At 39.8% G+C, this 13303-nt stretch overlaps 2 protein-coding genes across 2 annotated transcripts in view; one reads left to right on the top strand and one right to left on the bottom strand.

Annotated features, from left to right (window-relative positions):
* ctnnal1 (catenin (cadherin-associated protein), alpha-like 1) overlaps positions 1-7344 on the top strand; it is a 55559-nt gene extending 48215 nt beyond the window's left edge. Inside the window, exons 13-19 of the mRNA XM_080862807.1 lie at positions 2-52; positions 418-572; positions 2121-2169; positions 2716-2772; positions 4057-4176; positions 4876-4959; positions 5791-7344. Coding sequence (XP_080718933.1) covers positions 2-52; positions 418-572; positions 2121-2169; positions 2716-2772; positions 4057-4176; positions 4876-4959; positions 5791-5961 — 687 coding nt within the window. The 3' untranslated portion in view covers positions 5962-7344. The remainder of the gene's footprint in view (position 1; positions 53-417; positions 573-2120; positions 2170-2715; positions 2773-4056; positions 4177-4875; positions 4960-5790) is intronic.
* Positions 6678-10447, bottom strand: abitram (actin binding transcription modulator). The gene is made up of 6 exons (XM_080862808.1): positions 10281-10447; positions 10041-10092; positions 8402-8531; positions 8246-8322; positions 8098-8167; positions 6678-7837 (listed from the first exon to the last, which is right to left on the bottom strand). Exons 1-6 carry the CDS (start codon positions 10360-10362, stop codon positions 7700-7702), a joined length of 549 nt encoding a protein of 182 aa, XP_080718934.1. The 5' UTR covers positions 10363-10447; the 3' UTR covers positions 6678-7699.
* Between the last annotated feature and the right edge of the window lie 2856 nt (positions 10448-13303).

Genomic DNA, 13303 nt, shown 5'->3' with positions numbered 1-13303 from the left:
GAAGCACTTGGCGAACATGAAGACTGCCAAGGCTGTCAAGTTGGATGCAGAGGTAGCGCACACACCACCAAATCCTCGGGCTTTCAGCACAATACATCACGTCTCATCTTGTACCGTCTTTTGGCAGCAGTATATTCATCTCTAGGAAACATTGTGTCACTCTCTTGAAGAATTGATCGAGTTTGTATGGTAATGTGCTGCAATTTTGTTGGGCAGCACTTTTTCACACGCTGTACCGCCACAGAAAGCAGGATTATGCTGATTACAGGCTTTCCGAGTGTGTAAACAAGTGAAAAGTACCATGCTGGCTAATATACACTTTTAAAAAGACATCAATTACACTTCATCAAAAAGATTTGTGTGGTTTTTAAATTTTTTATTTATTTATTTTTTCCTTTTGCGCTTCTGCGTGCCCAGGAGCAGACAAGTATGGCCAAGCTGGGTCTGGAACTTCGTCTTCTGTCGTCAGATGTAGACACAGAGGTGGAAAAGTGGGAGGACCAGGAGCATGAAATTGTCCGGCAGAGCCAGAGCCTCGCCAGTATGGCCTACAACATGTACCTGTTCACCAGGTAGCCTTCTAGTATCGCACTGACACATGCACACAAATTTTTTTTATATTATTTTAAAGCTCAGTGTTGTCAATCCCCTTAATCATCCCCGTTAATCTCTTAAGAGACATACAGAGCAAAAGTCTTGAGCCACCACTCTTTATATTTTGCTAGGAAAATGTGTCTGTGATCATTATCGTGCTGAAAAATGAAACTGAAGCCACTCAGACACTTCCCAAATGCTACTGCAAAAACGTGAACTGTGTTCATAACTCCCAAAAGGTTGATTCTGTTCATCTGGACGTAGCGTTTTCAGTGGGAGAAATGTTTCGTCATTTATCCAAGTGACTGATCAAAGACCATTAATCATTGATCTTAGTGTTTTAAGAAGATCCCCAAACCCAACAACAGCAGTGTTTTTACAGATGAATGTAGACATTCAGTGTTGTAGCTCTCTTCTGACTTCCTCTGTACATATCGACAGTGATTCGAGCCATTAGATTCAAATTTTGATTCATCACTCTCTTGGGGTGGCTGTAGCTCAGGAGTTTGAGCACGATGCTAAATCCCAGGTTGTTCTCCAAATGCATTCATTGCAGCGTGAAAGTTAGAAAGTACTTAGGCATAGAAAAAAGTGCCATATGAATGGAGGTGAATGGGTGAATGTTATATAAAGTACTTTGAGTGCTCTAGTAAAGTAGAAAAGCACTATATAAGAACCAATCCATTTACCATTTACCACACTATAAGACCCGTTGTCACTCATTTTTCAATTGAGGTCTTGTGTAATTTAGCACACCTCAGTCTTTTATCCCACTTTCCCTTCTTGAAGGATTGCCTTGACAGACACACTTCCACCAAGAACAAGGTCCAGATGCATCTCAGGTCTTGGGTTGTGTTTTGTTCCCATTTCTTAAAGACACGACTTTGAGCTACTTTTCATCTGCTGTAGATAGTATTTTTTTTTTAGCCGTGCTATTTCTTCTCTTGGTGCAAAAATGCTATTTCATGCCTGTCAGACTGTGTTATCTTTGACGGGTTTTTTTTCTGGATTCGACTTATAAATGGGAACTTTTTTTTTTTTTTAAATTTTCCAACAGGCTGCTAGTAACAAAGTGTCTAAAAACACAATTTGCTAAGTTGTCAGTTATGTGCAGATGCAACACTGGTTCATCGCTTGATTTAGGTGACTTTTTATGCTTAAATGATTCATAAAGTGTAACGTCCATTAACAAATAAACAGCAAAAACATTGTACTGAAAATGGTCCGGTACAAGGACTGGACTGGAAATGAGTGAAAAAGCAGCCAATGTCCAAAAAACCAACTTTTAGAGACCTTCAGAAAGCCTGGAGAACTATTGCTCAAGACCACCTTTAAAAACTTACAAGAACATTTCAGTCATTTGAAGCAAATTCTAAAGAAATGTGGCTTGTCTCAAGACTTCTGCACGGTACTGTATTTTCACAGATATTTTCTAAACAGAGTTGATTGCTTTGGAAGATGTTTGCCCTTGTGCATATTTCTAATCCGAGCTTCTCTTTATTATTTCCTGCATGATTGATCCACAGAGGGGAGGGACTGTTGAAAACAACGCTAGATCTTTTTCATCAAGCTGAGGTATTTTTCATTAAGCTTGCTCTGTTTGTTTTCCTTCTATTTTATTGAAGTTGTAAATGAACGCATCTATCGTCCCGTTCCACCTGATACACGCTGAAGCTCGCAGATCGATAGGTTAGTAAATGCAAGGATCCCTTCATTCACGACCCTGAAATGCAGATTTCACCGGGCATTACGGGGATTTATGAGTGCAGTGGGAATATAGCGTGGCAGATTCCCGGCCATCTCTGGCACATGGTGTAACAAGGTTTGTGCATACGAGTGTTTCCTATTGAACTGGGATCTTTGCCAGTAATGTACAGTCATTTGTAGAATCAGGGACCGAAATGTCAGACAGGATTTATTCAATTTGTGTTGAGCAGGGGAGATAAGCGAGGAAGAGGAGCGAGAGGGGAAAGAGACGGGAAGGCACACTGATAAGAAGAGCCAAGAAAAATCATAGTATTTACTGACTAGGCTTCTTTTTAGTTAAGAGAGCTTTAGTTTTTCTTCTGTGTGTGTGTGCAAGTTGTTTGATTTTTGTCTCTTTTCTGACCTACTCTTAAGGTTCTTTCTGAAGAGGGGCTCCAGCTGTGCTCATCTCTCCGCACTTTTTCCTCTCAGGTATATTCCCATGCAATTAATCTATCTTGAACACACCAAAGCACAACGATTCATATAATGCAATTCCAAATAATGTTTTTTTTCTACAGTAGGCATTTATAAAGAAATCTAATATAAAGAACAAAAGGGTTTTTTTTCCAAGTAGAAATAAAATGAATACAGTTGAGTATGAACCAGGAGAGAAGTTCACTTTATGCACAGTATTTTCTTGCTTGTCTTGTAGCATGTGATTGGCTGCAGCGTAGTAAGACAGAGCTAAGGAGATCGTTATAGCAAAGCTATAATGAAAGAATTGTTTATTTTCTCCTGAAAATGGGGAGATACTAACCAACTCTGTGTGCACACACACACACACACACACCCTCCGATACTAATACACACCCGTATCACACGTTGTGGCATGCCACGGTGCCAGGTCTGGCTTATAAATCACACAGCGAGAGCAGGAAATTAAGGCTGTCACACACTTTCACCATCCTCTTGTCCTCCTCTCAGACTCCAGTTTCAACAAAAGTAGCCTTGGTGCTTTCCTTCCTTTTAGCTCTCAACAAACTTCTTCCTCAGGTCCTCCAAGTTTAATTAAATGGCTCCTTTTGACAGCCTTTAACGACTGCCATTTGTCACCGCCGTGTGTCCGAGGCTGCGTGTGTGAATGGGCAGAGGGGGGTGAGAGCGGAGGGGGAGGTGGGTTGACTGCGACCGCCCAGGAGCAATTCATAATCAGGAGGCCCGGCTCTTCAGCTTCCTTCATGCTTTCTGATTAATTACATCAAACAAACTGGTGCTAATGGAGTCCCTCTGTCTCACCCTCCACTCCTGTAGTTCTTTGGCACCAAACACACAAAGCACATCTGTGTAGCTCTAATTATGCAGATGAGATTAAGCATTTTTTTTCTTACTAAGGTTTAAGAGGTTTTATATGTTGTTGCTGGGCATGAATGACAAGGGATTGAGGTCTTGGGTCATTGGTGGCATGTATCTGTGTAGACTACGATCTGGGGATTAACTCGGATGGATAACAGACTTAAGCAGCAGATCATGGCTATTGCTGATGGATTACATCAAGCAGCCCTTTTTTTAAAAAAAAACGTCTTTTTCTTTAATCCACTTCTCCTTTTCCCGATGCTTAATTTGTATTTGACCACGAGCCCTGTGAATCTCGTTCAGTAAATCTATCAACGTCTGCACATATTAACTCTCCCAGCGAAGTGCCGTTATAAAACAGTGTCTTCTGTTCTGAAAGACATCCCACCCTCCCTCTGTGTGTACCTCTCTCTGTTCCAGTTGGTTGATGAGGAAAAGACTGTGGTGATGACAGAAATGGAGAAGCTGCTGGCTTTGTGCCAACAGCTGCAGATGGGGGCTAAGACTCCTGTACAGGGCAAGGCTGCCACCTTCCAGAAGGTAACCATACTACACCTGTCTGTGTTTTTATCTCTCTTCTTGTTAGTGTCTGCACTCTTTATTAGGAAAAAAAGAAAACCAATTACTTATTTTTGCCTGAAGTCTGTTCGGTTTGGTGGACGTTAAATAAGTAATATCACAGAGATCGAACAAAGCAGATAAAGAGTGTTTCCACTGAAGGACCGAAGAAGCTCTGACACTATCACAACTATCACCCCAACAACCAATGGGTATCATTGGCTGAACACACAATAGGGCATGACTAATTGTGTTCATTACTGGCTTCAGAATAATCTTTCAGTTATCTTTGAGTAATACGAACATCTAACGCAGGATGCTGGGTTAATGAATGTCTATGAGGAATTAATGAGCACCTTGGACGGGGATGAGCTGCCTTTGCTCACCTTGTAATAAAGGCGCTGGTTTGGAATCAAAAGGACACGATGAAGAGTAGCATGCTCAAGGCTGATTAATTAGTGCCTCTTTTATATGTATTGGCTCCCGCCTCTATATCTCTTTACCTTCACATCGACCGTATCATTTATCTCGAACGGTAGAGAGAGCCTGTCTTACGGGGGTTGGTAGGACATGGATGAGGAAACGTTAAATTACAGGGTCAGTGTAGTTTAGTGCTGCTGCTGCAGTGAATCTCTATGCGTGGACCCTTAGTGATGTATTATTTTACGTCTGTGCTTTCAGGTGGACTCATTCATTCAGGCAACCAGGAGCATCCTGAGTGTGGTCCTCTCCCTCCTGCCATGCTGTAACAAGCTCAATAGAAAGGTGACATCCACTGACCTGGACACTTTATTGACAGGCAGCTTGAACATATATACGAAAGTATAGAAAAAGCTTGGAGATCTTATTATCCAGATACATATGCAAACATCACAGCACGCTGACACTTGCAAACATGTACCTTTTATTTTTAGCACGCAGCAGATATACAGCAGCGCCTGTGTTCATTTCTAGCTATGTTTTGCAGGGGATGGTCAATATCTTTGCCTCCTTTTTTTGCTGTCTATCAAAAAAGTCTCCAGTGAGTTGGTAAGTGTCTGCGATTTTGAGCTGAAATCCTTGTTGAAGCTAAAAGGTGTCAGTTGTTGGACTGATTGCCACTGAAGCACATTCACAAGATCAAACCGTAGACTGTAAGCAGAAAGCTGCAGCTGGCATTGGCAACTTTTTACTCGAAGCCACTCTTTGGGCTTTAAGTTCAACACATCATGATTTTCGAGAGCCACAAGTGACCGCATCTACACCAGCGCGTGAAGGAGTGCTATGTTACCGGCTAGGTAGTGAGTTCAATTAAATTCAGTTTTATTTATAAAACAGTTGCCTCAAGACGCTTTAAAGTTGCATCCAGAGATGGTATAGATTTCCATAACTAATATCTGAAAAAAAAAAAGCTTGGTGATGTAGTTTTTTTTGGGTTTTTTTAATAACATAAACACAGCAACATAAAAAGAACTGACTCCAGTACAAGCAATCAATATTTCATATAAAAATATTGATTATGCCAGCTTTGTGTGTATAAACAGTTAGAAACGAGCCATTGTATTTTGCCGTTTGTTTGTTTTTTCACTTTTACTCTCCTGTGTCATTTACTTTCAGTACAAGTCAGAGAGGAACAGCCTCAGTTCCCCGCAGGATTGGAGAGAAAGGCAAGACGCATCCACACCTGTCAAAGAGGAAGGAGCTCTCAACACCAAGAACAGCAACGGATTTGGCGTTAAATCTTTGGAGCAGCACATGGCTGGTCTCAACCTCCTTGAGAGCAAATAATCCCAGGCAATCTCTTCCTTTGTCCACTCTTCCCGATAAAGCAGCACATAGCTGACCTCACCTCTCTGGAGAAAATATGATCTTAGAAATAGCCCCAGTCCCCACCCCCATCCGTCATTCAGTACTAGTCTGGTAAAGATGGTTGACTTGGCTCAACCGGAATTTGCATTTCCTGCCTGGATGATGTTTGCACAAGGAAAAAAAAAAAGGAAAAGCAAGTCTATGCTCTCTTTCCCACTGAGGTTGATTTAATCCAAGGTAGCGTTTCACCTGAAGCACCAGTTCCACCCCAGTCCACAAGATGGAGTTATTACTACACACACACAAAAAAAAGTTTTCAAAAAAAGTGAGGCCTGTCACAAACCTGATTTTTTTTTTTTTTTTTTATATTTTTTCTTGCTTCTGAATTAATAAACTAATTAAAAGTCAGGAGAGAACTCCACTTGATGCTCAGCTCAGCCATACATCTATCTTCACTATGTGCCTCTGTGTGACAAGCCTCTGTGTTTTGTGGTGTTCTGTAATTGTGTTGCACAAGTTATGTAAAAAAAAAAAGTAAAATTAAGATCCACAATGCATGACGCCATCATTACCAAACCCCCGTGTTTGAGTCTCCTGTGGTCACAGCCTTGTAATGTGACACTTTCTTTGTAATGCGCGCCACAGCAGTACACCACGATCACTTGCATTATATTGAGCACCTCATTTACATTAGGTTTTACAAGCTGACCACACTACATAACATGCAATGGATGTCTAATAGCCATTATTGTACGACATTCCCCATGTGCCATGCTAGTAGGAAAATGCAAAAAAACTAAAAAAAACAAAAACAAATGCCAAATACGATTGTTCTTGCGTCTTCTTACTGTTATAAAATATAAAACATAGTCCTCCAGTGTTAATGGAGACACTTTTATTTAAGCCGGGTTTCTCGACTTGATCGAACCTCTGTTTATATTGTCCTGAGAATTATACGAACCAGTCTACATGGCATACTTTCTCTCAAAGAAATGAAACAAGTTTGAACTGGCACACGTGTAAAGTGGAACCTTGAAGTGTACTTGTTATGAAGACTATCATTGTGAAGCTGCCTAACAGACCATTATGTATTAAATGGTATATATTACTTGGTACTTGAAGCATATGTATCCCGAGGTAATCACTTTGGTACTAGGAGAGGGAGTTAGAATGAATGAAATGTATAACCACACAGGAAGCTTTAGAGAATCACTGTACAGTGTGAGAGCAGCTAAGACTGCTGGGTAACGTAGTGTCGCCAGAGATGTGACCAAATCGTATCTAGTTTTGGACCACCGTTTCTTTTGACGATTCAAAGGTTAATAAAAGTGACACAAAAAAATAAACAATATTTTTCTTAAATTATTGTTTGTCTTTCTTTATATTCGACAGAAATACTTCAAACTCATGATTAGTATGTAACAAGAAAATAAAAGCCACTGTTCATGTGTTCTACTAGTTCCTTATTATATTTATCAAATTGGCAAATCCAAGCATAGACAAATTACTTGAAATCTGACTGCTTCTTGGATCCTTAAAATGTTAAACACTTTAAAAAAAAAAGAAAAAAAAAAGGAAAAATATAGAATAACCTAGATACACAGTGCTTCATTATAAACAAAAGCCTTTCAGTCTTCTGCTAACTTTTAAGTGCATGAGGTAAAGAAACTCTCCCACAATAGAACGGGCTTGAATAAGGCAGGAATGTGGGGAACTGTCAAGATGGTTGGGACTGGGCAGAGCTGCGTTTGGAGACGATGTTCTCAAACTCGTCTCTGTTTAGAAGATTTTCTGTGATGCTCTTGCTCTCTTCAAACTTTGGCAGGATGACGGCGATGTATCCTTCGGTGGATGGCTGTAGAGATTTGACAAACCAAGCATTGTTACATGTGTTTATGAACCTTTACTAGTGTTATCTAATCTCCTCATAGGCATATGAAGCCGTGTCACCATCAGGTATGCTAAATTAATGTCAACTACTCATGTAAGGGTGTTTAACAGGGAAAAAAAAAAAAAGGTACAGTACGCAGTAATAGTATGCAGATGGAGACATGTTAAAGATGACATGTAATGTACTTTACATTTACATGTGTAAGGTAAAATTGTAGGTTTTACCTTTTCCAGCAAGAGATTCGGAGTTTCTAAAATGTTCTCATTGACTTCCAGAAGACGACCCCGAATGCAGCTAAAACAGCCAGTGATGAAGATGTATGAGCACGTGGAAGATAAATATATACTTTAACAGTCAAAGACAGACTTTTACCTGTAGATTGTGTACTCTGTTTCATCTGTGCATGTTATCCTGCATAACGGTGCAAAATCAGTAAGGAACTGTCCCCCCTGTCGTACAGGCCAAAAAAGGAATGTTAGGATAAATGTACGAGCACACAGACCAAAATCCAGAGCTTTATTAACTTACCCGCTTGGACTTCCCAGAGACTTTATTTTCCAGCCGACTGCAGCCATTACTGATCTGGTAATTGATGCTTTTGATTGTGCGTCCGTTTTGTAGAATTGGGTGAGTCTCTGCTAAAGTGATGACACATATTCTGCCAAGAAAAACATTTTAAGAATCTATCAAGCGCCTTTTAAAATCTATATTTCTCTAGCGACATACTGATGTAGAAGTGATATAAATCACTCATACCGAGCAGGGACTATGTTGTGTAACAAATACAGTGTAATGTAGAATCAAATTATTATTATTCCCCATTTTCTCAATTTCTTTCCTGAGAAAACTTCCACTTAGTCATGATCAGGCCTACAAAATACATTAAGCTGCTGTTCTTCTTTTAGCTGTTCCCTTTAGGGGTTTCTTCAAACCACTCAACTTGAACTGTCCCTCCAATGAACTCATTTCTAATCTTGTCTATTCAGGTCACTCCCAATGAAAATCTTAACACCTCCAGCTCAGAGCTTCCTGTCTTTTTGTCAAAGCCACCGTCTCCAACCATACATCATAGTAGGTCTCACTACGATCAGAAAAATATTCCCTTTCACTCTTGCTGCTATCACTCTGCCACAAATCACCTCTGACATTCATCTCCACCCCGCTTGCACTCTCTTCTTCACCTCTTTTTTGTGCAGTCTGTTGCTTTTGACACCAGGTATTTATACTCTTCTACTGTCACTACCTCTACTCCTTGCATGTTCATCTTTCCATCTGTCTTCATTTTCATTCACACACATATCAAGTCTCGCGTCAACTGACTTTCATCCCTCTTCTCACCAATGCGTATGTCTACCTTATCAGGTTCTCTTTCACCTGCGCCCTATAGAGCACAATGTTGTCTGCAAACATCATAGTCCACAGAGACCCCTGGCTGACCTCATCTGTGAACCTGTCCATTACCACTGCAAACAAGGAAGGGGCTCAGAGTGGTGATGTCATGCCATGCCACTGCTACCTTGAACTCATCTGCGAGTCCTACCAAAGACCTCACTGTTGTCTCCCGGTCCTCATACATGTTCTGCACCACTCTCACATACTTCTCTCCTACCCCTGATTTCCTCATGTAGTACCGCACTTCATCTCTTGGCACTGTATCACATTCTTTTTCTTGATCCAACTCCTGACCTTCCCTGTACTCCTTCATCACTCTCAAAGCATATTTGTAACTGTAGTGCTCTTTCTTAGCGTACTTCCTCTCTTCTTAACATAGCTTCAATAAATCTTTCCCATATCTTCATGGTATGGCTCATCAACTTTACCCCTCTGCAGTAACTAAAGCTCACACTTGTTCTTGAAAATCTGTACCAATACACGTCTTCTGTATTCCTCAGGTATTCTCTGACTTTCCAAGATCGTGCCAAACAAATCTTAGTCCAAGACAATTCCATACCTCCACGGGTATGTCTTCTGGACCAACTTCCTTTCCACTCTTCATCTTTTTCATGGCTATTCTCACTCCCTAATTCACCACCTGTCTTCTCTCATGCGTCAGGAAGAGCATCCAGCGTAAAATCTTAGCCAAATCAAACATACAAAAGGGCCATTAACATACAGTGAATCATAGCAATTGGTGTGACTCATGGTCACTTGGTCAACCTCCTGTTACCTGTTTGAATGCTGTAAGATGCAATGGTCCTCGCATGGCTTTCCCTTCATGTCTAAAAACAAAAAATGGAAAAAAGGTGTTCGTGACATTAAAAGCAAAATAAAAAAAACCATCTATTCAGACTAAAACTAAAAGTTAACGCCATCTCCCCCTGAACACTTAAGTTCACCTAACGTTAGCTCACTTAGCTTAGCTACTTAGCAAGTATAGATGAGACACGTTCACATGGACGTTATTTACCGGCTCTGTACCAGCGTGTGTAATATCGGTCGATAACTGAAGGAGCATTTGCTTTGGTATCTTCATGTTCCACGCTCTCCATGTAAAATAATAACACTGGAAAATTAATTTAAGGTATTAGCTTGGCGTCAACTTGTCTTGTCGGACAGTAAATAGTGCAGCACCGGGCAGTCCGTCCTTGAAATATATCCGAAAACCCCAAAGGCAAATAATTCTGGCTGTTCTTTTGTTTTGTACAGCGATTCGCATTTCTTTGTAGTGAATCTTGATTGACAGCAATAAACAATAAATTATTAAGTTTAATATGTTCACCAGAAGAGCTGGTAACTAACTACAGATAGTATCTTTTGAACAGTCTCTCACTTTTCACTAATCACAATATATAAGATTGAGACAAAACAAAAAAACTTCAACCCTCCAGAAAAAAGGTCTTTCAAAACTTTAAAAAACGGTCTTTATTATTTCTATGCATGGAAACGTGCTTTAAGCGTTCAAATCTTACACAACAGAAAAAAGGGAAATCCACATTAAGTTATAGTGGAATAAACACACAAGTACATTTATTTACAAGTAAGTGTGTGTGTGTGTGTGTGTGTGTGTGTGTGTGTGTGTGTGTGTGTGTGTGTGTGTGTGTGTGTGTGTGTGTGTGTGTGTGTGTATATATATATATATATATATACATACATACATACATAAACATTTCATAAGGTTGTACAGGAGCTGCACATTTCTGCACCTTAAGACTGCTCTGAGTCAAACTTGACCAGTACCTGCTTAAATTTTAGATACACAAATGTCAAATGTGGGTCAAATCAAGGAAAATTTTGATTTTAGAAGAATGTTTGTGAAATTGTGAAACTATACATATTATGGCTGTGCATATTTTTAATGGAACAGTGGTTGATCTTGACACTGTCATTAGAATTGTATGCATTCCCACAGCATTTGCCATATTGGTTCCTTCAGAGACAAGAACCTGCTGGTCTCTGAAGAATCACGGTGGAATCTTTGAATAGTGAATTAGTAAAAAGCCAAGAGTGATCATATATGATCCACCCATGAAACAGAGGTCAGAGTGTGCCTTGAAAGATGGTGCTTCCACACAGACACAGGACTTGAAATAGGGCAGAACAAAAGTGGGATGGTCAGCACTGTTGCTTCCCAGGAAAAGCATTACAGTTTCACATCCTGCCTGTGTGTATTTTGCATATCTGGGTAGATATTCTGGCTTCGTCCCACAGTCCAAAACATGCATGTTATTTGAGGTTCTCAACTGGCACACAGATAGATTTTGCATCTCATCATGTAATCTTTATAGCTGTTGTATTTTTAGGTCTTAGATAAAACAGGACATGATGATGTTTTCTGACAAAAAACAATTCTTGTAAAACCTTAAAGTAAATAAACTCTCCCTGCTCTTGGAAACATTAATTAAGGATTAATACTCCATTTATTGATGTCAGACAGGCTAGTAATGCATTCTAAACAGACCTGCAGTTTGAAATTAGTTATAGACAATTATTATGAGGGAATTCTTAGACCTGGGTAAAAAAAAAAAAAAAAAAAACATATTGTGAAGGCATACAATAAGAACAGTATGTAAGGGTTAATGTTATTTCACTTAAAAAAAAAAAAAAAAAAAAAAATATATATATATATATATATATATATATATATTTATATATATTTTATGGTCATCCATGCCTCATGCCTTTATGCCGTATCAGCTTGAGAGCCACTGTTGTAGAAGCACTGTGGCCCTCACCTGAACATGAATTCCTTTGTACTAAATTTTCTTAGAACAGCAGAAGTAATCATCTTCAATCTGTATCCATAATCCTTTCAATATTTAAAACCAGTACAGAGTACTGTAGTCATTTTTGAAAAAGCGAGAGCTCAAGTCTCCATAAAGCCTGACCAGGCAAGGCTTAAAGTGTCTCGAGGTGGGGCCCAATGTCAGAATCACTGCCACTTTGTTATTTTTTCTATTGCAAAACCAGGAGGAACCCAACCTTATTTTTAAACGCTGATCCCATCGCAGATTCATTCACCATGCTCATTCTGTGGTAAAGTGAGGTTGAGCTGCACATGTGGAAAACACTATTGTCATCATGATTTTTCACAATGCCCACTAGATGTCAGGCAACGGCAAACAACCAGAGTACAGTACTGTTAATGCAACTTAACTTCTCGCCAGAAGCATAACCATCTATATGAAAGAAATGTATTATTTTATTTCCAGATAAATATTTTCACATTTAATCAGCACCAATTAGTTTCTATGTAAACCAGCGCCAGGAGGCATAATATTGCTCTATTGCCACATCACAGATTCCCAGTTTGGCCCATTTTGTTTAATTTCCATACTTTGAACTGCACGTAATTTTTCTTTTCACGTAGCTCTAATGATTCTTGCAGATGGCGTATAAGTATGTTGAGTCTGCATCCTTATTATGTAATCAAGAGATCTGGGAGAAAATGGATGGAGGAATGAAGGAATGTTTCCCTCTCTAGACCTGATAAATAGCTTCTCTCATCCAAATGCTGGACATATCTGGCATGAAATGCCACTCGTACACTGTGGACACTGCTGAGAGAACAGTTTTGGGGCACTGGTATCGGCACGGGGCAGTAATGATGACTTCATCTAGGGCACGTACTTGGGAGAGAGAGAGTGAGACTCGGCTGACGTTTGGATTCACAACGTGAGTTTTCCATTTATCTGCTCACCACCACTACCCAGACTTGGAAAGTTTTGCTGTCAAGATCCATCCTAATGAGTGTTTCCATTACTCTTTCGCCTGTGGTATGCTCTAGTCTGCAATTAATTTGCAATGAAAAGACAAAACTATCGTAGAAAGAGTGGCTGCAGAGCCAGTAAAAATGGAGTCATGCCCAATAAACATATCCATACCTAATATAAACTAACATTGCTCCTTATGAACCCTGCATTTGTCATGTTATGCGGTCTTTTGTCACATCAGAGGACAATCTGTGAAACCCACAAAAATGCCCAATTTCTT

Source organism: Rhamphochromis sp. 'chilingali', assembly GCF_963969265.1.
Source record: "Rhamphochromis sp. 'chilingali' genome assembly, chromosome: 17".
NCBI classification, from domain to species: Eukaryota; Metazoa; Chordata; class Actinopteri; order Cichliformes; family Cichlidae; genus Rhamphochromis; species Rhamphochromis sp. 'chilingali'.
This window is presented reverse-complemented; position numbering and strand designations above follow the sequence as displayed.